The sequence below is a fragment of the Salarias fasciatus genome, chromosome 22 (assembly GCF_902148845.1).
Source record: "Salarias fasciatus chromosome 22, fSalaFa1.1, whole genome shotgun sequence".
Classification (NCBI taxonomy): domain Eukaryota; kingdom Metazoa; phylum Chordata; class Actinopteri; order Blenniiformes; family Blenniidae; genus Salarias; species Salarias fasciatus.
In genome coordinates this window covers 29,127,448-29,142,438 of record NC_043765.1, presented here as the reverse complement: position 1 = coordinate 29,142,438, position 14,991 = coordinate 29,127,448, and the positions used below count along the sequence as shown (strand labels likewise).

The window sequence follows — 14,991 nt, the reverse complement described above, 5'->3', positions numbered from 1 at the left end:
ACAACCTGCCTTTTAGATCCCATCCCCACACCACTTTTTAAATCACTTTATGGATTCCTTGAGGAACAGATTTTAAATATCATGAACAGCTCTCTTCAGACGGGTGTCTTCCCCACTGCCTTTAAAACGGCGGTGGTGAAGCCCCTTCTGAAGAAGAGCAATTTAGACCCCGATGTTTTTAATAACTACAGACCAGTATCCAACTTACCATTTTTAAGTAAAGTTTTAGAAAGACTGGTTTTTAACCAAGTCAATGACTTTTTAATGATTAATAACATTTTAGAAAGACATCAGTCTGGTTTTAGAGTGAACCACAGTACCGAGACGGCCCTTTTAAAGATTTTAAATGATATCAGGTGGAATTTAGATAATAAAAAGCTCACAGTGATGGTTCTACTGGACCTGAGTGCTGCATTTGATACAGTAGACCACCACATTTTAATAAATAGACTGAGTCACCTGGTGGGCCTCTCTGGTACTGTTCTTAACTGGTTCAGTTCTTATCTCACAGATCGATGTTTTTATGTAAGTTTGGATACTTGTTCCTCAGGAACCCATGAAATTAGGTGTGGGGTTCCCCAAGGTTCAACTTTAGGTCCTATACTTTTTAATCTCTACATGCTTCCACTTGGGGACGTCATCAGGAGACACGGCATCAGTTTCCATAGTTACGCTGACGACACTCAGCTGTACATCGCCGTGTCTCCTGATGACTCCGGGCCAATAGAAACCCTTTTTAACTGTATTTCAGACATCAAGTCATGGATGGCAGTGAATTTCCTACAGCTCAACCAGGACAAGACTGAGGTTTTAGTTATCGGTCCTGAAGGTCAGAGAGAGAAGATTTTACCAAAATTACGGGATTTTAAACCAGCACAATCAGTTAAGAACCTGGGCGTGATTTTTGACTCTGAGCTAAATTTTATTCCACACATAAAAAACATAACTAAGATTGGATTTTATCATCTTAAGAACATAGCTAGAGTCCGCCCGTTTCTCTCTCAGGCCAGTACAGAGGTGCTAATGCATGCTTTTATCTCCTGTAGATTAGACTACTGTAATGCCTTGCTCTCTGGTCTTCCCAAAAAGAATATTTCAAACTTACAGCTATTACAAAACTCAGCCGCTCGCGTGCTGACGAGGACCAGGGGGCGGGCCCACATTACACCGGTTTTACAGTCGCTGCATTGGCTCCCTGTCCGCTTCAGGATCGATTTTAAGGTTCTCTTATTAGTTTTTAAATGTCTTAACGGCCTTGCGCCTTCTTATTTAGCTGATCTGTTTTTACCCTATCGACCCTCGGGGCCCTGAGGTCCTCTGGCAGTGCCTTATTGTGTGTTCCTAAAGCCAGAACCAAGACTCATGGTGAGGTGGCTTTTGGCCATTATGGCCCCCGCCTGTGGAACAGCCTGCCAGAGAACCTCAGGACCGCAGAGACTGTTGATATTTTTAAAGGGAGGTTGAAAACACACCTTTTTAATCAGGCTTTTAACTGACCTTTTATAGTCCTCTTATTCCATTCTTATTTATGTAATTTTATTCTATTTTATTATGCACATTCAACTTGTTTTACTTTTTTACTTTATAATCCTATCTTATTATCTTATTTTAATTTTGTGTCATATTTTATTATGTTTTAGCTGTTTAATTCCAGTGTTTCCTCAGGGGGGTCCTTCACACCGGGAGTTGGTGCTGGTCCAATGCTGGGGTTACTGTGCCCGGGTACTCTGGTCCTGGCTGGCCTGGGGGCTCCACACTTTGGTGTGCGAGTTCCCATGGTCTGTCGGGGTCGGGCGCTGGAGCCCCAGTTTTAATTGACCCTCGACTTCCCTTGGTGTGGGGGGCCCCACTGGTGGCGTTTTCCCTAAGATGCTCAGTGCCATGCCATGTCTCCTCTGTTCTGTGCGAATTAATGGTAGAGTGTGAGTGTGAGTGTGAGGGTGAGGGTGAGGGTGAGGGTGAGGGTGAGTGTGAGGGTGAGGGTGAGTGTGGTGCATACTGTTTGATGGCGCGGTTTTTATTCTTTTTGTTTTTATGACTGTTTTTAATGTTCAGCACTTTGCGTTGTTTTTATTAATATGAAAAGTGCTATATAAATAAAATCTGATTTGATTTGATTTGATTTGATTAGAACAAGTCCATGCTGAAAGCGACCATAATATACCGAAGACGGCGAGCCGATCTTTGTTGAAAAGCCGAAAAAACTGTCCGTCGGTAAAGCATCATAATTGGCATAATAAGTGGTCCGTTAACGGGACACCGGTCCAAACGGCGATGTGAAGCGAGATACATTGCTGAAAGATTGCCTTCTTGTTTTCAAAGTAAAAGCACAGATTTATCACTGAGGTTGTTTTGCATGAGAAAGGGAAAGGAGTGGTTTATTTTGGTGAAAAAAACCGGAAGTGCGTTGCTCACTGCGGCTGGCTTGAATTTCGCCGAATTCGTCCGAACAAAATCATAAACGGCTGATATTCGGACAAATAAACGACACAGTCGAGCTCTAAACCACCACTTTGTCGCCCAATTTAAAAAAAAATCTCGATGAAGTTATACATTTGAAGAGTTTAGAGCGAAAGTGAAATCAGCTTTAGCAGATCGATTTCTGCTCATGGAAGAAGTGCAATGCATTGTGGGTTATTATGTAGTATGCTGTAGTGTAAACGCTTTGCATACTGTTTGATGGACTGAGTAAGCAGGATGCAGGATGGATAGTATGAGTATGTAAGGATGTAGTAGACAGTATGCGGTTTCGAACACAGCCTCTCTCTACATTTCCTCCCCCCTCCCTTCAGAGCAGCAGTGGGTGGAGCCACATGGTGACTCAACAGGTGGAGAGCAGATAAATGAGTGTGACTTCTCCAGAAGTGAAGCAGAGGGAAAGAGAGGCTGGACGTCTGCTCAGGATTTCTACTGCTGTGAGTAGAAACTAATGCTAACACTCCAATCAAACAGCTGAGGGAGCTTGATGAGGACAGGACACACTGAGGGACATTACAAGAAACACAGCAGCTACTTTACTGACTTACTGCTTCCTCTGTGTCCACAGTAGCTAGCATTAGCTAACAGCTGAGTTTTCACATCTCTGTGGATTCAAACAGGAAGTCCACTGATGGGATTATTAGTGTGAGACAGACCAAAGAAAGAGTGAGTGAGTTGAAAAGCAGAAGTTGAAGCTTGACATTCCAGCTGAACGACGGCTGGAAGGTGAAGTGAAGCTGCTGGATTTCCTGAATGAAATCAAGCTGTGACGTCCTCTCCCTTCTCTCCACACTGAGTCACTGCCTCCTCCTCTTTCACAGATCTCACAGCTGAGGGATCACTGACGTCTCTGAGCTGCAGGGGGCAGCAGCTCACCAGCAGAACCAGGGCAGACCAGCGTTCACAGGAGCAGGAAACCAGAGGAGGGTTGGGCTTCAAAGCTGCTGAGCAGGAAGAGAAACTCTTCAAACACTGGCTGTTGTTGAGAGGAGGAATGGCTCAGGGAGGAGCTCAGCTGGATCCACTCAAGTTCTCTTGTTCCATCTGTCTGGATCCCCTGAAGGATCCGGTGACGGTTCCCTGCGGACACAGCTACTGCAGCAACTGTATTAAAAGACACTGGGATGAAGAGCAAAACAAGGGAATCTACAGCTGTCCTCTGTGTGGGGACAAGTCGTGGAGGAGGCCTGACCTGAAGAAAAGCGTCGTGTTAGCAGAGTTAGTGGAGGATCTGAAGAAGACTGGACTCCGAGCTGCTGCAGCTGATCTCTGCTCTGCTGGACCTGAAGATGTGGCCTGTGATGTTTGCTCTGGGAGGAAGCTGAAAGCCGTCAAGTCCTGTCTGGTCTGTGTGGTCTCTTACTGTGAGGAACACCTCCAAGGTCACTACGAAGCAGCTCCATTGAAGAAACACCAGCTGGTGGAGCCCTCCAAGAAGCTCCAGGAGAAGATCTGCTCTCTTCACGATGAGGTGAAGAAGATTTTCTGTCGCACTGATCAGCAGTGTATCTGTTACCTCTGCACCATGGAGCAACACAGAGGCCATGAAACAGTCCCAGCTGCAGCAGAAAGGAGGCAGAAGCAGAAGGAGCTGGAGGGGAGTCGACTAAACATCCAGCAGAGAATCCAGGAGCGAGAGAAAGACGTGAAGCAGCTTCAGCAGCAGATGGAGGCCATCAATGTCTCTGCTGATGAAGCAGTGGAGCACAGCGAGGAGAGCTTCACCCAGATGATCCGTCTCCTCCAGAAAAGAAGCCTTGAGGTGAAGCGGCAGCTCAGATCCCAGCAGCAAACTGCAGTGAGTGGACTCAAAGAGCTTGAGGAGAAGCTGCAGCAGGAGATCGCTGAGCTGAACAGGAAAGACGTCCAGCTGGAGCAGCTGGCACACACAGAGGACCACACCCAGTTTCTCCACAGCTACACCTCAGTGTCAGCACTCAGTGAGCCCACACACTCCTCCAGCATCCAGACTGCTCCTCTCAGATACTTTGAGGATGTGGCAGCAGCTGTGTCAGAGAGCAGAGACAAACTCCAGGACATCCTGAGAGAGACTGAAGAGGAGCTGCTACTGCTACAACCACAGCCAGAGAGCAGAGCAGACTTCTTACAATATTCACAGCAGATCACTCTGGATCCAAACTCTGTGAGCAGAGAGCTGAATTTATCTGATGGAGACAGAAAAGTAACTTCAGCAGAGGAAGTTCAGCCTTATTCTGATCATCCAGACAGATTCACTGGATGTCCTCAGGTTCTGAGCAGAGAGAGTCTGACTGGACGTCGTTACTGGGAGGTGGAGAGGAGAGGAGGAGTTGCTGTAGCAGTCACATACAAGAACATCAGCAGAGCAGGGGGGGGAGAAGAATGTGTGTTTGGATGTAATGACAAATCTTGGGCTTTGTATTGTGACTCTGACAGTTTTAGTTTTTATCACAACGACATCGACACTCCCGTCTCAGATCCTCAGCCCTCCAGAGTGGGAGTGTACCTGGATCACAGAGCAGGTATTCTGTCTTTCTACAGCGTCTCTGAAACCATGACTCTCCTCCACAGAGTCCAGACCTCCTTCACTCAGCCGCTACATGCTGGAGTTTATGTTTATGGTAATCCTGGATACTCAGCAGAGTTTGTGAAACCTGAGCAGAGGACTCCATCAGATCTCCTTGTGTGGTTTTCTAAAGGAGCCTCCACATTTTCTGAGCTGAGACGTTGATGAGATTTCTGACAGGAAGAAGATTGAAACCAACAGATGGTCGGCCGTCTTCTCAGAGACTTTCTACGTGGACAAAAGGATGTGAGACGAGTGTGGAGAGACAGAAAGGAGCTGAGCTAGTGGAGAAAAACATGGCCGCTGCAGCCATCAGTCCCTCACTGATTCCTCAACTGATGCTTTTATAATAGTTGGACTCATTTTTCAAGCTTCTCAAACAGGAAGTTCTTCTTCATGGACCACAGGAAGCTGCAGCTTTTTACACTTTGGGGGATTTGAAGTGGAAATTAGGAGCTTTCACATGTTTGGATTGATCAGTCTTTCTTTTTTCATGATTCTTTTCTGACATTTGATCCTTCAGAGTGAAGATTTGTGGATTTTCTTGAACAGTGAACTGATTGTTTTGGCTTTTTGGATCTTCATCTGTCACCAAGTGGCAGGAAGTTTGATTCTTTTAGCTGGAAATGACTCCAGTCGACAACACACACACACACACACACACACACACACACACACACACACACACAGGTTTCTTTTAAAGACATTAAATCAGTCATAAAGTGAAATGCTGCTTTATTAATTGTCGATTTGTTTCTTTTTCAAAGGTTTTTGCTTCAAATGTTGTTTGTGTGACACCAAGAGAAACCAAGTCAGTCAACATGGAGCCTTTAATAAAATACATTCAGTCATCATTCTAGTCTGGATCAGCATTTGTCAGGGTTAGCCTAACAGAACTGTTAGCTGGTTCAACACAGGTAAGCTAGCTGGCTAACAACAGTTAAGCTAGCTGGCTAACAACAGTTAAGCTAGGTGGCTAACAACAGTTAAGCTAGGTGGCTAACAACAGTTAAGCTAGTTGGCTAACAACAGTTAAGCTAGTTGGCTAACAAAAGTTAAGCTAGCTGGCTAACAACAGTTAAGCTAGCTGGCTAACAACAGTTAAGCTAGTTGGCTAAGAACAGTTAAGCTAGCTGGCTAACAACAGTTAAGCTAGCTGGTTAAACACAAGTAAGCTAGCTGGCTAACAACACTTAAGCTAGCTGGCTAACAACAGTTAAGCTAGCTGGCTAACAACAGTTAAGCTAGCTGGCTAACAACAGTTAAGCTAGTTGGCTAACAACAGTTAAGCTAGCTGGCTAACAACAGTTAAGCTAGTTGGCTTACAACAGTTAAGCTAGTTGGCTAACAACAGTTAAGCTAGTTGACTAACAACAGTTAAGCTAGTTGGCTAACAACAGTTAAGCTAGTTGGCTAACAACAGTTAAGCTAGTTGGCTAACAACAGTTAAGCTAGCTGGTTCAACACAGTAAGCTAGGTGGCTAACAACAGTTAAGCTAGCTGGCTAACAACAGTTAAGCTAGTTGGCTAACAACAGTTAAGCTAGTTGGCTAACAACAGTTAAGCTAGCTGGTTCAACACAGTAAGCTAGGTGGCTAACAACAGTTAAGCTAGCTGGCTAACAACAGTTAAGCTAGGTGGCTAACAACAGTTAAGCTAGCTGGTTCAACACAGTAAGCTAGGTGGCTAACAACAGTTAAGCTAGTTGACTAACAACAGTTAAGCTAGTTGGCTAACAACAGTTAAGCTAGTTGGCTAACAACAGTTAAGCTAGTTGGCTAACAACAGTTAAGCTAGCTGGTTCAACACAGTAAGCTAGGTGGCTAACAACAGTTAAGCTAGTTGGCTAACAACAGTTAAGCTAGTTGGCTAACAACAGTTAAGCTAGTTGGCTAACAACAGTTAAGCTAGCTGGTTCAACACAGTAAGCTAGGTGGCTAACAACAGTTAAGCTAGTTGGCTAACAACAGTTAAGCTAGTTGGCTAACAACAGTCAAGCTAGTTGGCTAACAACAGTTAAGCTAGCTGGTTCAACACAGTAAGCTAGGTGGCTAACAACAGTTAAGCTAGCTGGCTAACAACAGTTAAGCTAGGTGGCTAACAACAGTTAAGCTAGGTGGCTAACAACAGTTAAGCTAGCTGGTTCAACACAGTAAGCTAGGTGGCTAACAACAGTTAAGCTAGGTGACTAACAACAGTTAAGCTAGCTGGCTAACAACAGTTAAGCTAGCTGGCTAACAACAGTTAAGCTAGCTGGCTAACAACAGTTAAGCTAGTTGGCTAACAACAGTTAAGCTAGCTGGCTAACAACAGTTAAGCTAGCTGGTTCAACACAGTAAGCTAGGTGGCTAACAACAGTTAAGCTAGTTGACTAACAACAGTTAAGCTAGTTGGCTAACAACAGTTAAGCTAGTTGGCTAACAACAGTTAAGCTAGTTGGCTAACAACAGTTAAGCTAGCTGGTTCAACACAGTAAGCTAGGTGGCTAACAACAGTTAAGCTAGCTGGCTAACAACAGTTAAGCTAGGTGGCTAACAACAGTTAAGCTAGCTGGTTCAACACAGTAAGCTAGGTGGCTAACAACAGTTAAGCTAGCTGGCTAACAACAGTTAAGCTAGTTGGCTAACAACAGTTAAGCTAGTTGGCTAACAACAGTTAAGCTAGCTGGTTCAACACAGTAAGCTAGGTGGCTAACAACAGTTAAGCTAGCTGGCTAACAACAGTTAAGCTAGGTGGCTAACAACAGTTAAGCTAGCTGGTTCAACACAGTAAGCTAGGTGGCTAACAACAGTTAAGCTAGTTGACTAACAACAGTTAAGCTAGTTGGCTAACAACAGTTAAGCTAGTTGGCTAACAACAGTTAAGCTAGTTGGCTAACAACAGTTAAGCTAGCTGGTTCAACACAGTAAGCTAGGTGGCTAACAACAGTTAAGCTAGTTGGCTAACAACAGTTAAGCTAGTTGGCTAACAACAGTTAAGCTAGTTGGCTAACAACAGTTAAGCTAGCTGGTTCAACACAGTAAGCTAGGTGGCTAACAACAGTTAAGCTAGTTGGCTAACAACAGTTAAGCTAGTTGGCTAACAACAGTCAAGCTAGTTGGCTAACAACAGTTAAGCTAGCTGGTTCAACACAGTAAGCTAGGTGGCTAACAACAGTTAAGCTAGCTGGCTAACAACAGTTAAGCTAGGTGGCTAACAACAGTTAAGCTAGCTGGCTAACAACAGTTAAGCTAGCTGGTTCAACACAGTAAGCTAGGTGGCTAACAACAGTTAAGCTAGGTGACTAACAACAGTTAAGCTAGCTGGCTAACAACAGTTAAGCTAGCTGGCTAACAACAGTTAAGCTAGCTGGCTAACAACAGTTAAGCTAGTTGGCTAACAACAGTTAAGCTAGCTGGCTAACAACAGTTAAGCTAGCTGGCTAACAACAGTTAAGCTAGTTGGCTAACAACAGTTAAGCTAGGTGGCTAACAACAGTTAAGCTAGTTGGCTAACAACAGTTAAGCTAGGTGGCTAACAACAGTTAAGCTAGTTGGCTAACAACAGTTAAGCTAGTTGGCTAACAACAGTCAAGCTAGTTGGCTAACAACAGTTAAGCTAGCTGGTTCAACACAGTAAGCTAGGTGGCTAACAACAGTTAAGCTAGCTGGCTAACAACAGTTAAGCTAGGTGGCTAACAACAGTTAAGCTAGGTGGCTAACAACAGTTAAGCTAGCTGGTTCAACACAGTAAGCTAGGTGGCTAACAACAGTTAAGCTAGGTGACTAACAACAGTTAAGCTAGCTGGCTAACAACAGTTAAGCTAGCTGGCTAACAACAGTTAAGCTAGCTGGCTAACAACAGTTAAGCTAGGTGGCTAACAACAGTTAAGCTAGCTGGTTCAACACAGTAAGCTAGGTGGCTAACAACAGTTAAGCTAGTTGACTAACAACAGTTAAGCTAGTTGGCTAACAACAGTTAAGCTAGTTGGCTAACAACAGTTAAGCTAGCTGGTTCAACACAGTAAGCTAGGTGGCTAACAACAGTTAAGCTAGTTGGCTAACAACAGTTAAGCTAGTTGGCTAACAACAGTCAAGCTAGTTGGCTAACAACAGTTAAGCTAGCTGGTTCAACACAGTAAGCTAGGTGGCTAACAACAGTTAAGCTAGCTGGCTAACAACAGTTAAGCTAGGTGGCTAACAACAGTTAAGCTAGGTGGCTAACAACAGTTAAGCTAGCTGGTTCAACACAGTAAGCTAGGTGGCTAACAACAGTTAAGCTAGCTGGTTCAACACAGTTAAGCTAGTTGGCTAACAACAGTTAAGCTAGTTGGCTAACAACAGTTAAGCTAGCTGGTTCAACACAGTAAGCTAGGTGGCTAACAACAGTTAAGCTAGTTGGCTAACAACAGTTAAGCTAGTTGGCTAACAACAGTCAAGCTAGTTGGCTAACAACAGTTAAGCTAGCTGGTTCAACACAGTAAGCTAGGTGGCTAACAACAGTTAAGCTAGCTGGCTAACAACAGTTAAGCTAGGTGGCTAACAACAGTTAAGCTAGGTGGCTAACAACAGTTAAGCTAGCTGGTTCAACACAGTAAGCTAGGTGGCTAACAACAGTTAAGCTAGGTGACTAACAACAGTTAAGCTAGCTGGCTAACAACAGTTAAGCTAGCTGGCTAACAACAGTTAAGCTAGCTGGCTAACAACAGTTAAGCTAGTTGGCTAACAACAGTTAAGCTAGCTGGCTAACAACAGTTAAGCTAGCTGGTTCAACACAGTAAGCTAGGTGGCTAACAACAGTTAAGCTAGTTGACTAACAACAGTTAAGCTAGTTGGCTAACAACAGTTAAGCTAGTTGGCTAACAACAGTTAAGCTAGTTGGCTAACAACAGTTAAGCTAGCTGGTTCAACACAGTAAGCTAGGTGGCTAACAACAGTTAAGCTAGCTGGCTAACAACAGTTAAGCTAGTTGGCTAACAACAGTTAAGCTAGTTGGCTAACAACAGTTAAGCTAGCTGGTTCAACACAGTAAGCTAGGTGGCTAACAACAGTTAAGCTAGCTGGCTAACAACAGTTAAGCTAGGTGGCTAACAACAGTTAAGCTAGCTGGTTCAACACAGTAAGCTAGGTGGCTAACAACAGTTAAGCTAGTTGACTAACAACAGTTAAGCTAGTTGGCTAACAACAGTTAAGCTAGTTGGCTAACAACAGTTAAGCTAGTTGGCTAACAACAGTTAAGCTAGCTGGTTCAACACAGTAAGCTAGGTGGCTAACAACAGTTAAGCTAGTTGGCTAACAACAGTTAAGCTAGTTGGCTAACAACAGTTAAGCTAGTTGGCTAACAACAGTTAAGCTAGCTGGTTCAACACAGTAAGCTAGGTGGCTAACAACAGTTAAGCTAGTTGGCTAACAACAGTTAAGCTAGTTGGCTAACAACAGTCAAGCTAGTTGGCTAACAACAGTTAAGCTAGCTGGTTCAACACAGTAAGCTAGGTGGCTAACAACAGTTAAGCTAGCTGGCTAACAACAGTTAAGCTAGGTGGCTAACAACAGTTAAGCTAGCTGGCTAACAACAGTTAAGCTAGCTGGTTCAACACAGTAAGCTAGGTGGCTAACAACAGTTAAGCTAGGTGACTAACAACAGTTAAGCTAGCTGGCTAACAACAGTTAAGCTAGCTGGCTAACAACAGTTAAGCTAGCTGGCTAACAACAGTTAAGCTAGTTGGCTAACAACAGTTAAGCTAGCTGGCTAACAACAGTTAAGCTAGCTGGCTAACAACAGTTAAGCTAGTTGGCTAACAACAGTTAAGCTAGGTGGCTAACAACAGTTAAGCTAGTTGGCTAACAACAGTTAAGCTAGTGGGCTAACAACAGTTAAGCTAGTTGGCTAACAACAGTTAAGCTAGTTGGCTAACAACAGTCAAGCTAGTTGGCTAACAACAGTTAAGCTAGCTGGTTCAACACAGTAAGCTAGGTGGCTAACAACAGTTAAGCTAGCTGGCTAACAACAGTTAAGCTAGGTGGCTAACAACAGTTAAGCTAGGTGGCTAACAACAGTTAAGCTAGCTGGTTCAACACAGTAAGCTAGGTGGCTAACAACAGTTAAGCTAGGTGGCTAACAACAGTTAAGCTAGCTGGCTAACAACAGTTAAGCTAGTTGGCTAACAACAGTTAAGCTAGCTGGCTAACAACAGTTAAGCTAGGTGGCTAACAACAGTTAAGCTAGCTGGCTAAACACAGTAAGCTAGGTGGCTAACAACAGTTAAGCTAGTGGGCTAACAACAGTTAAGCTAGTTGGCTAACAACAGTTAAGCTAGTTGGCTAACAACAGTTAAGCTAGCTGGTTCAACACAGTAAGCTAGGGGCTAACAACAGTTAAGCTAGTTGGCTAACAACAGTTAAGCTAGTTGGCTAACAACAGTCAAGCTAGTTGGCTAACAACAGTTAAGCTAGCTGGTTCAACACAGTAAGCTAGTGGCTAACAACAGTTAAGCTAGCTGGCTAACAACAGTTAAGCTAGGTGGCTAACAACAGTTAAGCTAGTGGCTAACAACAGTTAAGCTAGCTGGTTCAACACAGTAAGCTAAGTGGCTAACAACAGTTAAGCTAGGTGGCTAACAACAGTTAAGCTAGCTGGCTAACAACAGTTAAGCTAGCTGGCTAACAACAGTTAAGCTAGCTGGCTAACAACAGTTAAGCTAGCTGGCTAACAACAGTTAAGCTAGCTGGCTAACAACAGTTAAGCTAGCTGGTTCAACACAGTAAGCTAGGTGGCTAACAACAGTTAAGCTAGTTGACTAACAACAGTTAAGCTAGTTGGCTAACAACAGTTAAGCTAGTTGGCTAACAACAGTTAAGCTAGTTGGCTAACAACAGTTAAGCTAGCTGGTTCAACACAGTAAGCTAGGTGGCTAACAACAGTTAAGCTAGCTGGCTAACAACAGTTAAGCTAGTTGGCTAACAACAGTTAAGCTAGTTGGCTAACAACAGTTAAGCTAGCTGGTTCAACACAGTAAGCTAGGTGGCTAACAACAGTTAAGCTAGCTGGCTAACAACAGTTAAGCTAGGTGGCTAACAACAGTTAAGCTAGCTGGTTCAACACAGTAAGCTAGGTGGCTAACAACAGTTAAGCTAGTTGACTAACAACAGTTAAGCTAGTTGGCTAACAACAGTTAAGCTAGTTGGCTAACAACAGTTAAGCTAGTTGGCTAACAACAGTTTAAGCTAGCTGGTCAACACAGTAAGCTAGGTGGCTAACAACAGTTAAGCTAGTTGGCTAACAACAGTTAAGCTAGTTGGCTAACAACAGTTAAGCTAGTTGGCTAACAACAGTTAAGCTAGCTGGTTCAACACAGTAAGCTAGGTGGCTAACAACAGTTAAGCTAGTTGGCTAACAACAGTTAAGCTAGGTGGCTAACAACAGTTAAGCTAGTTGGCTAACAAACAGTTAAGCTAGCTGGTTCAACACAGTAAGCTAGTTGGCTAACAACAGTTAAGCTAGCTGGCTAACAACAGTTAAGGCTAGGTGGCTAACAACAGTTAAGCTAGCTGGCTAACAACAGTTAAGCTAGGCTGGTTCAACACAGTAAGCTAGGTGGCTAACAACAGTTAAGCTAGGTGACTAACAACAGTTAAGCTAGCTGGCTAACAACAGTTAAGCTAGTTGGCTAACAACAGTAAGCTAGGTGGCTAACAACAGTTAAGCTAGTTGGCTAACAACAGTTAAGCTAGCTGGCTAACAACAGTTAAGCTAGCTGGCTAACAACAGTTAAGCTAGTGGCTAACAACAGTTAAGCTTGGTGGCTAACAACAGTTAAGCTAGTTGGCTAACAACAGTTAAGCTAGCTGGCTAACAACAGTTAAGCTAGGTGGCTAACAACAGTTAAGCTAGGTGGCTAACAACAGTTAAGCTAGGTGGCTAACAACAGTTAAGCTAGTTGGCTAACAACAGTTAAGCTAGGTGGCTAACAACAGTTAAGCTAGTTGGCTAACAACAGTTAAGCTAGGTGGCTAACAACAGTTAAGCTAGTTGGCTAACAACAGTTAAGCTAGGTGGCTAACAACAGTTAAGCTAGGTGGCTAACAACAGTTAAGCTAGGTGGCTAAACACAGGTAAGCTAGGTGGCTAAACACAGGTAAGCTAGGTGGCTAAACACAGGTAAGCTAGGTGGCTAAACACAGGTAAGCTAGGTGGCTAAACACAGGTAAGCTAGCTGGCTAATCACAGTAAGCTAGGTGGCTAACAACAGTTAAGCTAGTTGGCTAACAAAAGTTAAGCTAGTTGGCTAACAACAGTTAAGCTAGTTGGCTAACAACAGTTAAGCTAGTTGGCTAACAACAGTTAAGCTAGTTGGCTAACAACAGTTAAGCTAGGTGGCTAACAACAGTTAAGCTAGTTGGCTAACAACAGTTAAGCTAGCTGGCTAACAACAGTTAAGCTAGCTGGCTAACAACAGTTAAGCTAGGTGGCTAACAACAGTTAAGCTTGGTGGCTAACAACAGTTAAGCTAGTTGGCTAACAACAGTTAAGCTTGGTGGCTAACAACAGTTAAGCTAGTTGGCTAACAACAGTTAAGCTAGCTGGCTAACAACAGTTAAGCTAGGTGGCTAACAACAGTTAAGCTAGGTGGCTAACAACAGTTAAGCTAGGTGGCTAACAACAGTTAAGCTTGGGGCTAACACAGTTAAGCTAGTTGGCTAACAACAGTTAAGCTAGCTGGCTAACAACAGTTAAGCTAGCTGGCTAACAACAGTTAAGCTAGGTGGCTAACAACAGTTAAGCTAGGTGGCTAACAACAGTTAAGCTAGCTGGCTAACAACAGTTAAGATACCTGCTAACAACAGTTAAGCTAGCTGGTTCAACACAGTAAGCTAGGTGGCTAACAACCAGTTAAGCTAGGTGGCTAACAACAGTTAAGCTAGTTGGCTAACAACAGTTAAGCTAGCTGGCTAACAACAGTTAAGCTAGCTGGCTAACAACAGTTAAGCTAGCTGGCTAACAACAGTTAAGCGAGTTGGTTAAACACAGGTAAGCTAGGTCGCTAACAAAGTTAAGCTAGTTCGCTAACAAAGTTAAGCTAGGTCGCTAACAAAGTTAAGCTAGCTGGCTAAACACAGGTAAGCTAGCTGGCTAACAAAAGTAAAGCCAGTTGGCTAACAAAAGTTAAGCTATCTGGCTAACAAAAGTTAAGCTAGGTGGCTAACAAAGTTAAGCTAGCTGGCTAACAAAAGTTAAGCTAGTTGGCTAACAAAAGTTAAGCGAGGTGGCTAACAAAGTTAAGCTAGCTGGCTAACAAAAGTTAAGCTAGTCTGCTAACAAAAGTTAAGCTGGCTGGCTAACAACAGTTAAGCTAGGTGGCTAACAAAGTTAAGCTAGCTGGCTAACAAAAGTTAAGCTAGTTGGCTAACAAAAGTTAAGCGAGGTGGCTAACAAAGTTAACCTAGCTGGCTAACAAAAGTTAAGCTAGCTGGCTAACAAAAGTTAAGCTAGGTGGCTAACAAAGTTAAGCTGGCTGGCTAACAAAAGTTAAGCTAGTTGGCTAACAAAAGTTAAGCGAGGTGGCTAACAAAGTTAAGCTAGCTGGCTAACAAAAGTTAAGCTAGCTGGCTAACAAAAGTTAAGCTAGCTGCCTAACAAAAGTTAAGCTAGCTGGCTAACAAAAGTTAAGCTAGCTGCCTAACAAAAGTTAAGCTAGCTGGCTAACAAAAGTTAAGCTAGCTGGCTAACAAAAGTTAAGCTAGCTGCCTAACAAAAGTTAAGCTAGCTGGCTAACAAAAGTTAAGCTAGCTGGCTAACAAAAGTTAAGCTAGTTGGCTAACAAAAGTTAAGCTAGGTGGCTAACAAAGTTAAGCTAGCTGGCTAACAAAAGTTAAGCTAGTCTGCTAACAAAAGTTAAGCTAGCTGGCTAACAAAAGTTAAGCTAGTTGGCTAACAAAAGTTAAGCTAGTTGGCTAACAAAAGTTAAGCTAGGTGGCTAACAAAGTTAAGCT

General features: G+C 43.4%; 1 protein-coding gene across 3 annotated transcripts; it reads left to right on the top strand.

The window, feature by feature from the left end:
• The first annotated feature begins 2,860 nt into the window (after window positions 1-2,860).
• LOC115408985 (tripartite motif-containing protein 16-like) lies at window positions 2,861-5,334 on the top strand. Of its 3 annotated transcripts, none has more exons than XM_030119933.1 (2): window positions 2,861-2,915; window positions 3,300-5,334. In XM_030119933.1, exon 2 carries the CDS (start codon window positions 3,473-3,475, stop codon window positions 5,186-5,188), a length of 1,716 nt encoding a protein of 571 aa, XP_029975793.1. In that variant the 5' UTR covers window positions 2,861-2,915; window positions 3,300-3,472; the 3' UTR covers window positions 5,189-5,334. The 3 variants fall into 3 exon arrangements, with proteins under 3 accessions (XP_029975793.1, XP_029975795.1, XP_029975794.1); XM_030119935.1 differs by lacking the exon at window positions 2,861-2,915 and adding an exon at window positions 3,105-3,144; XM_030119934.1 differs by lacking the exon at window positions 2,861-2,915 and adding an exon at window positions 3,159-3,204.
• Window positions 5,335-14,991: the final 9,657 nt, after the last annotated feature.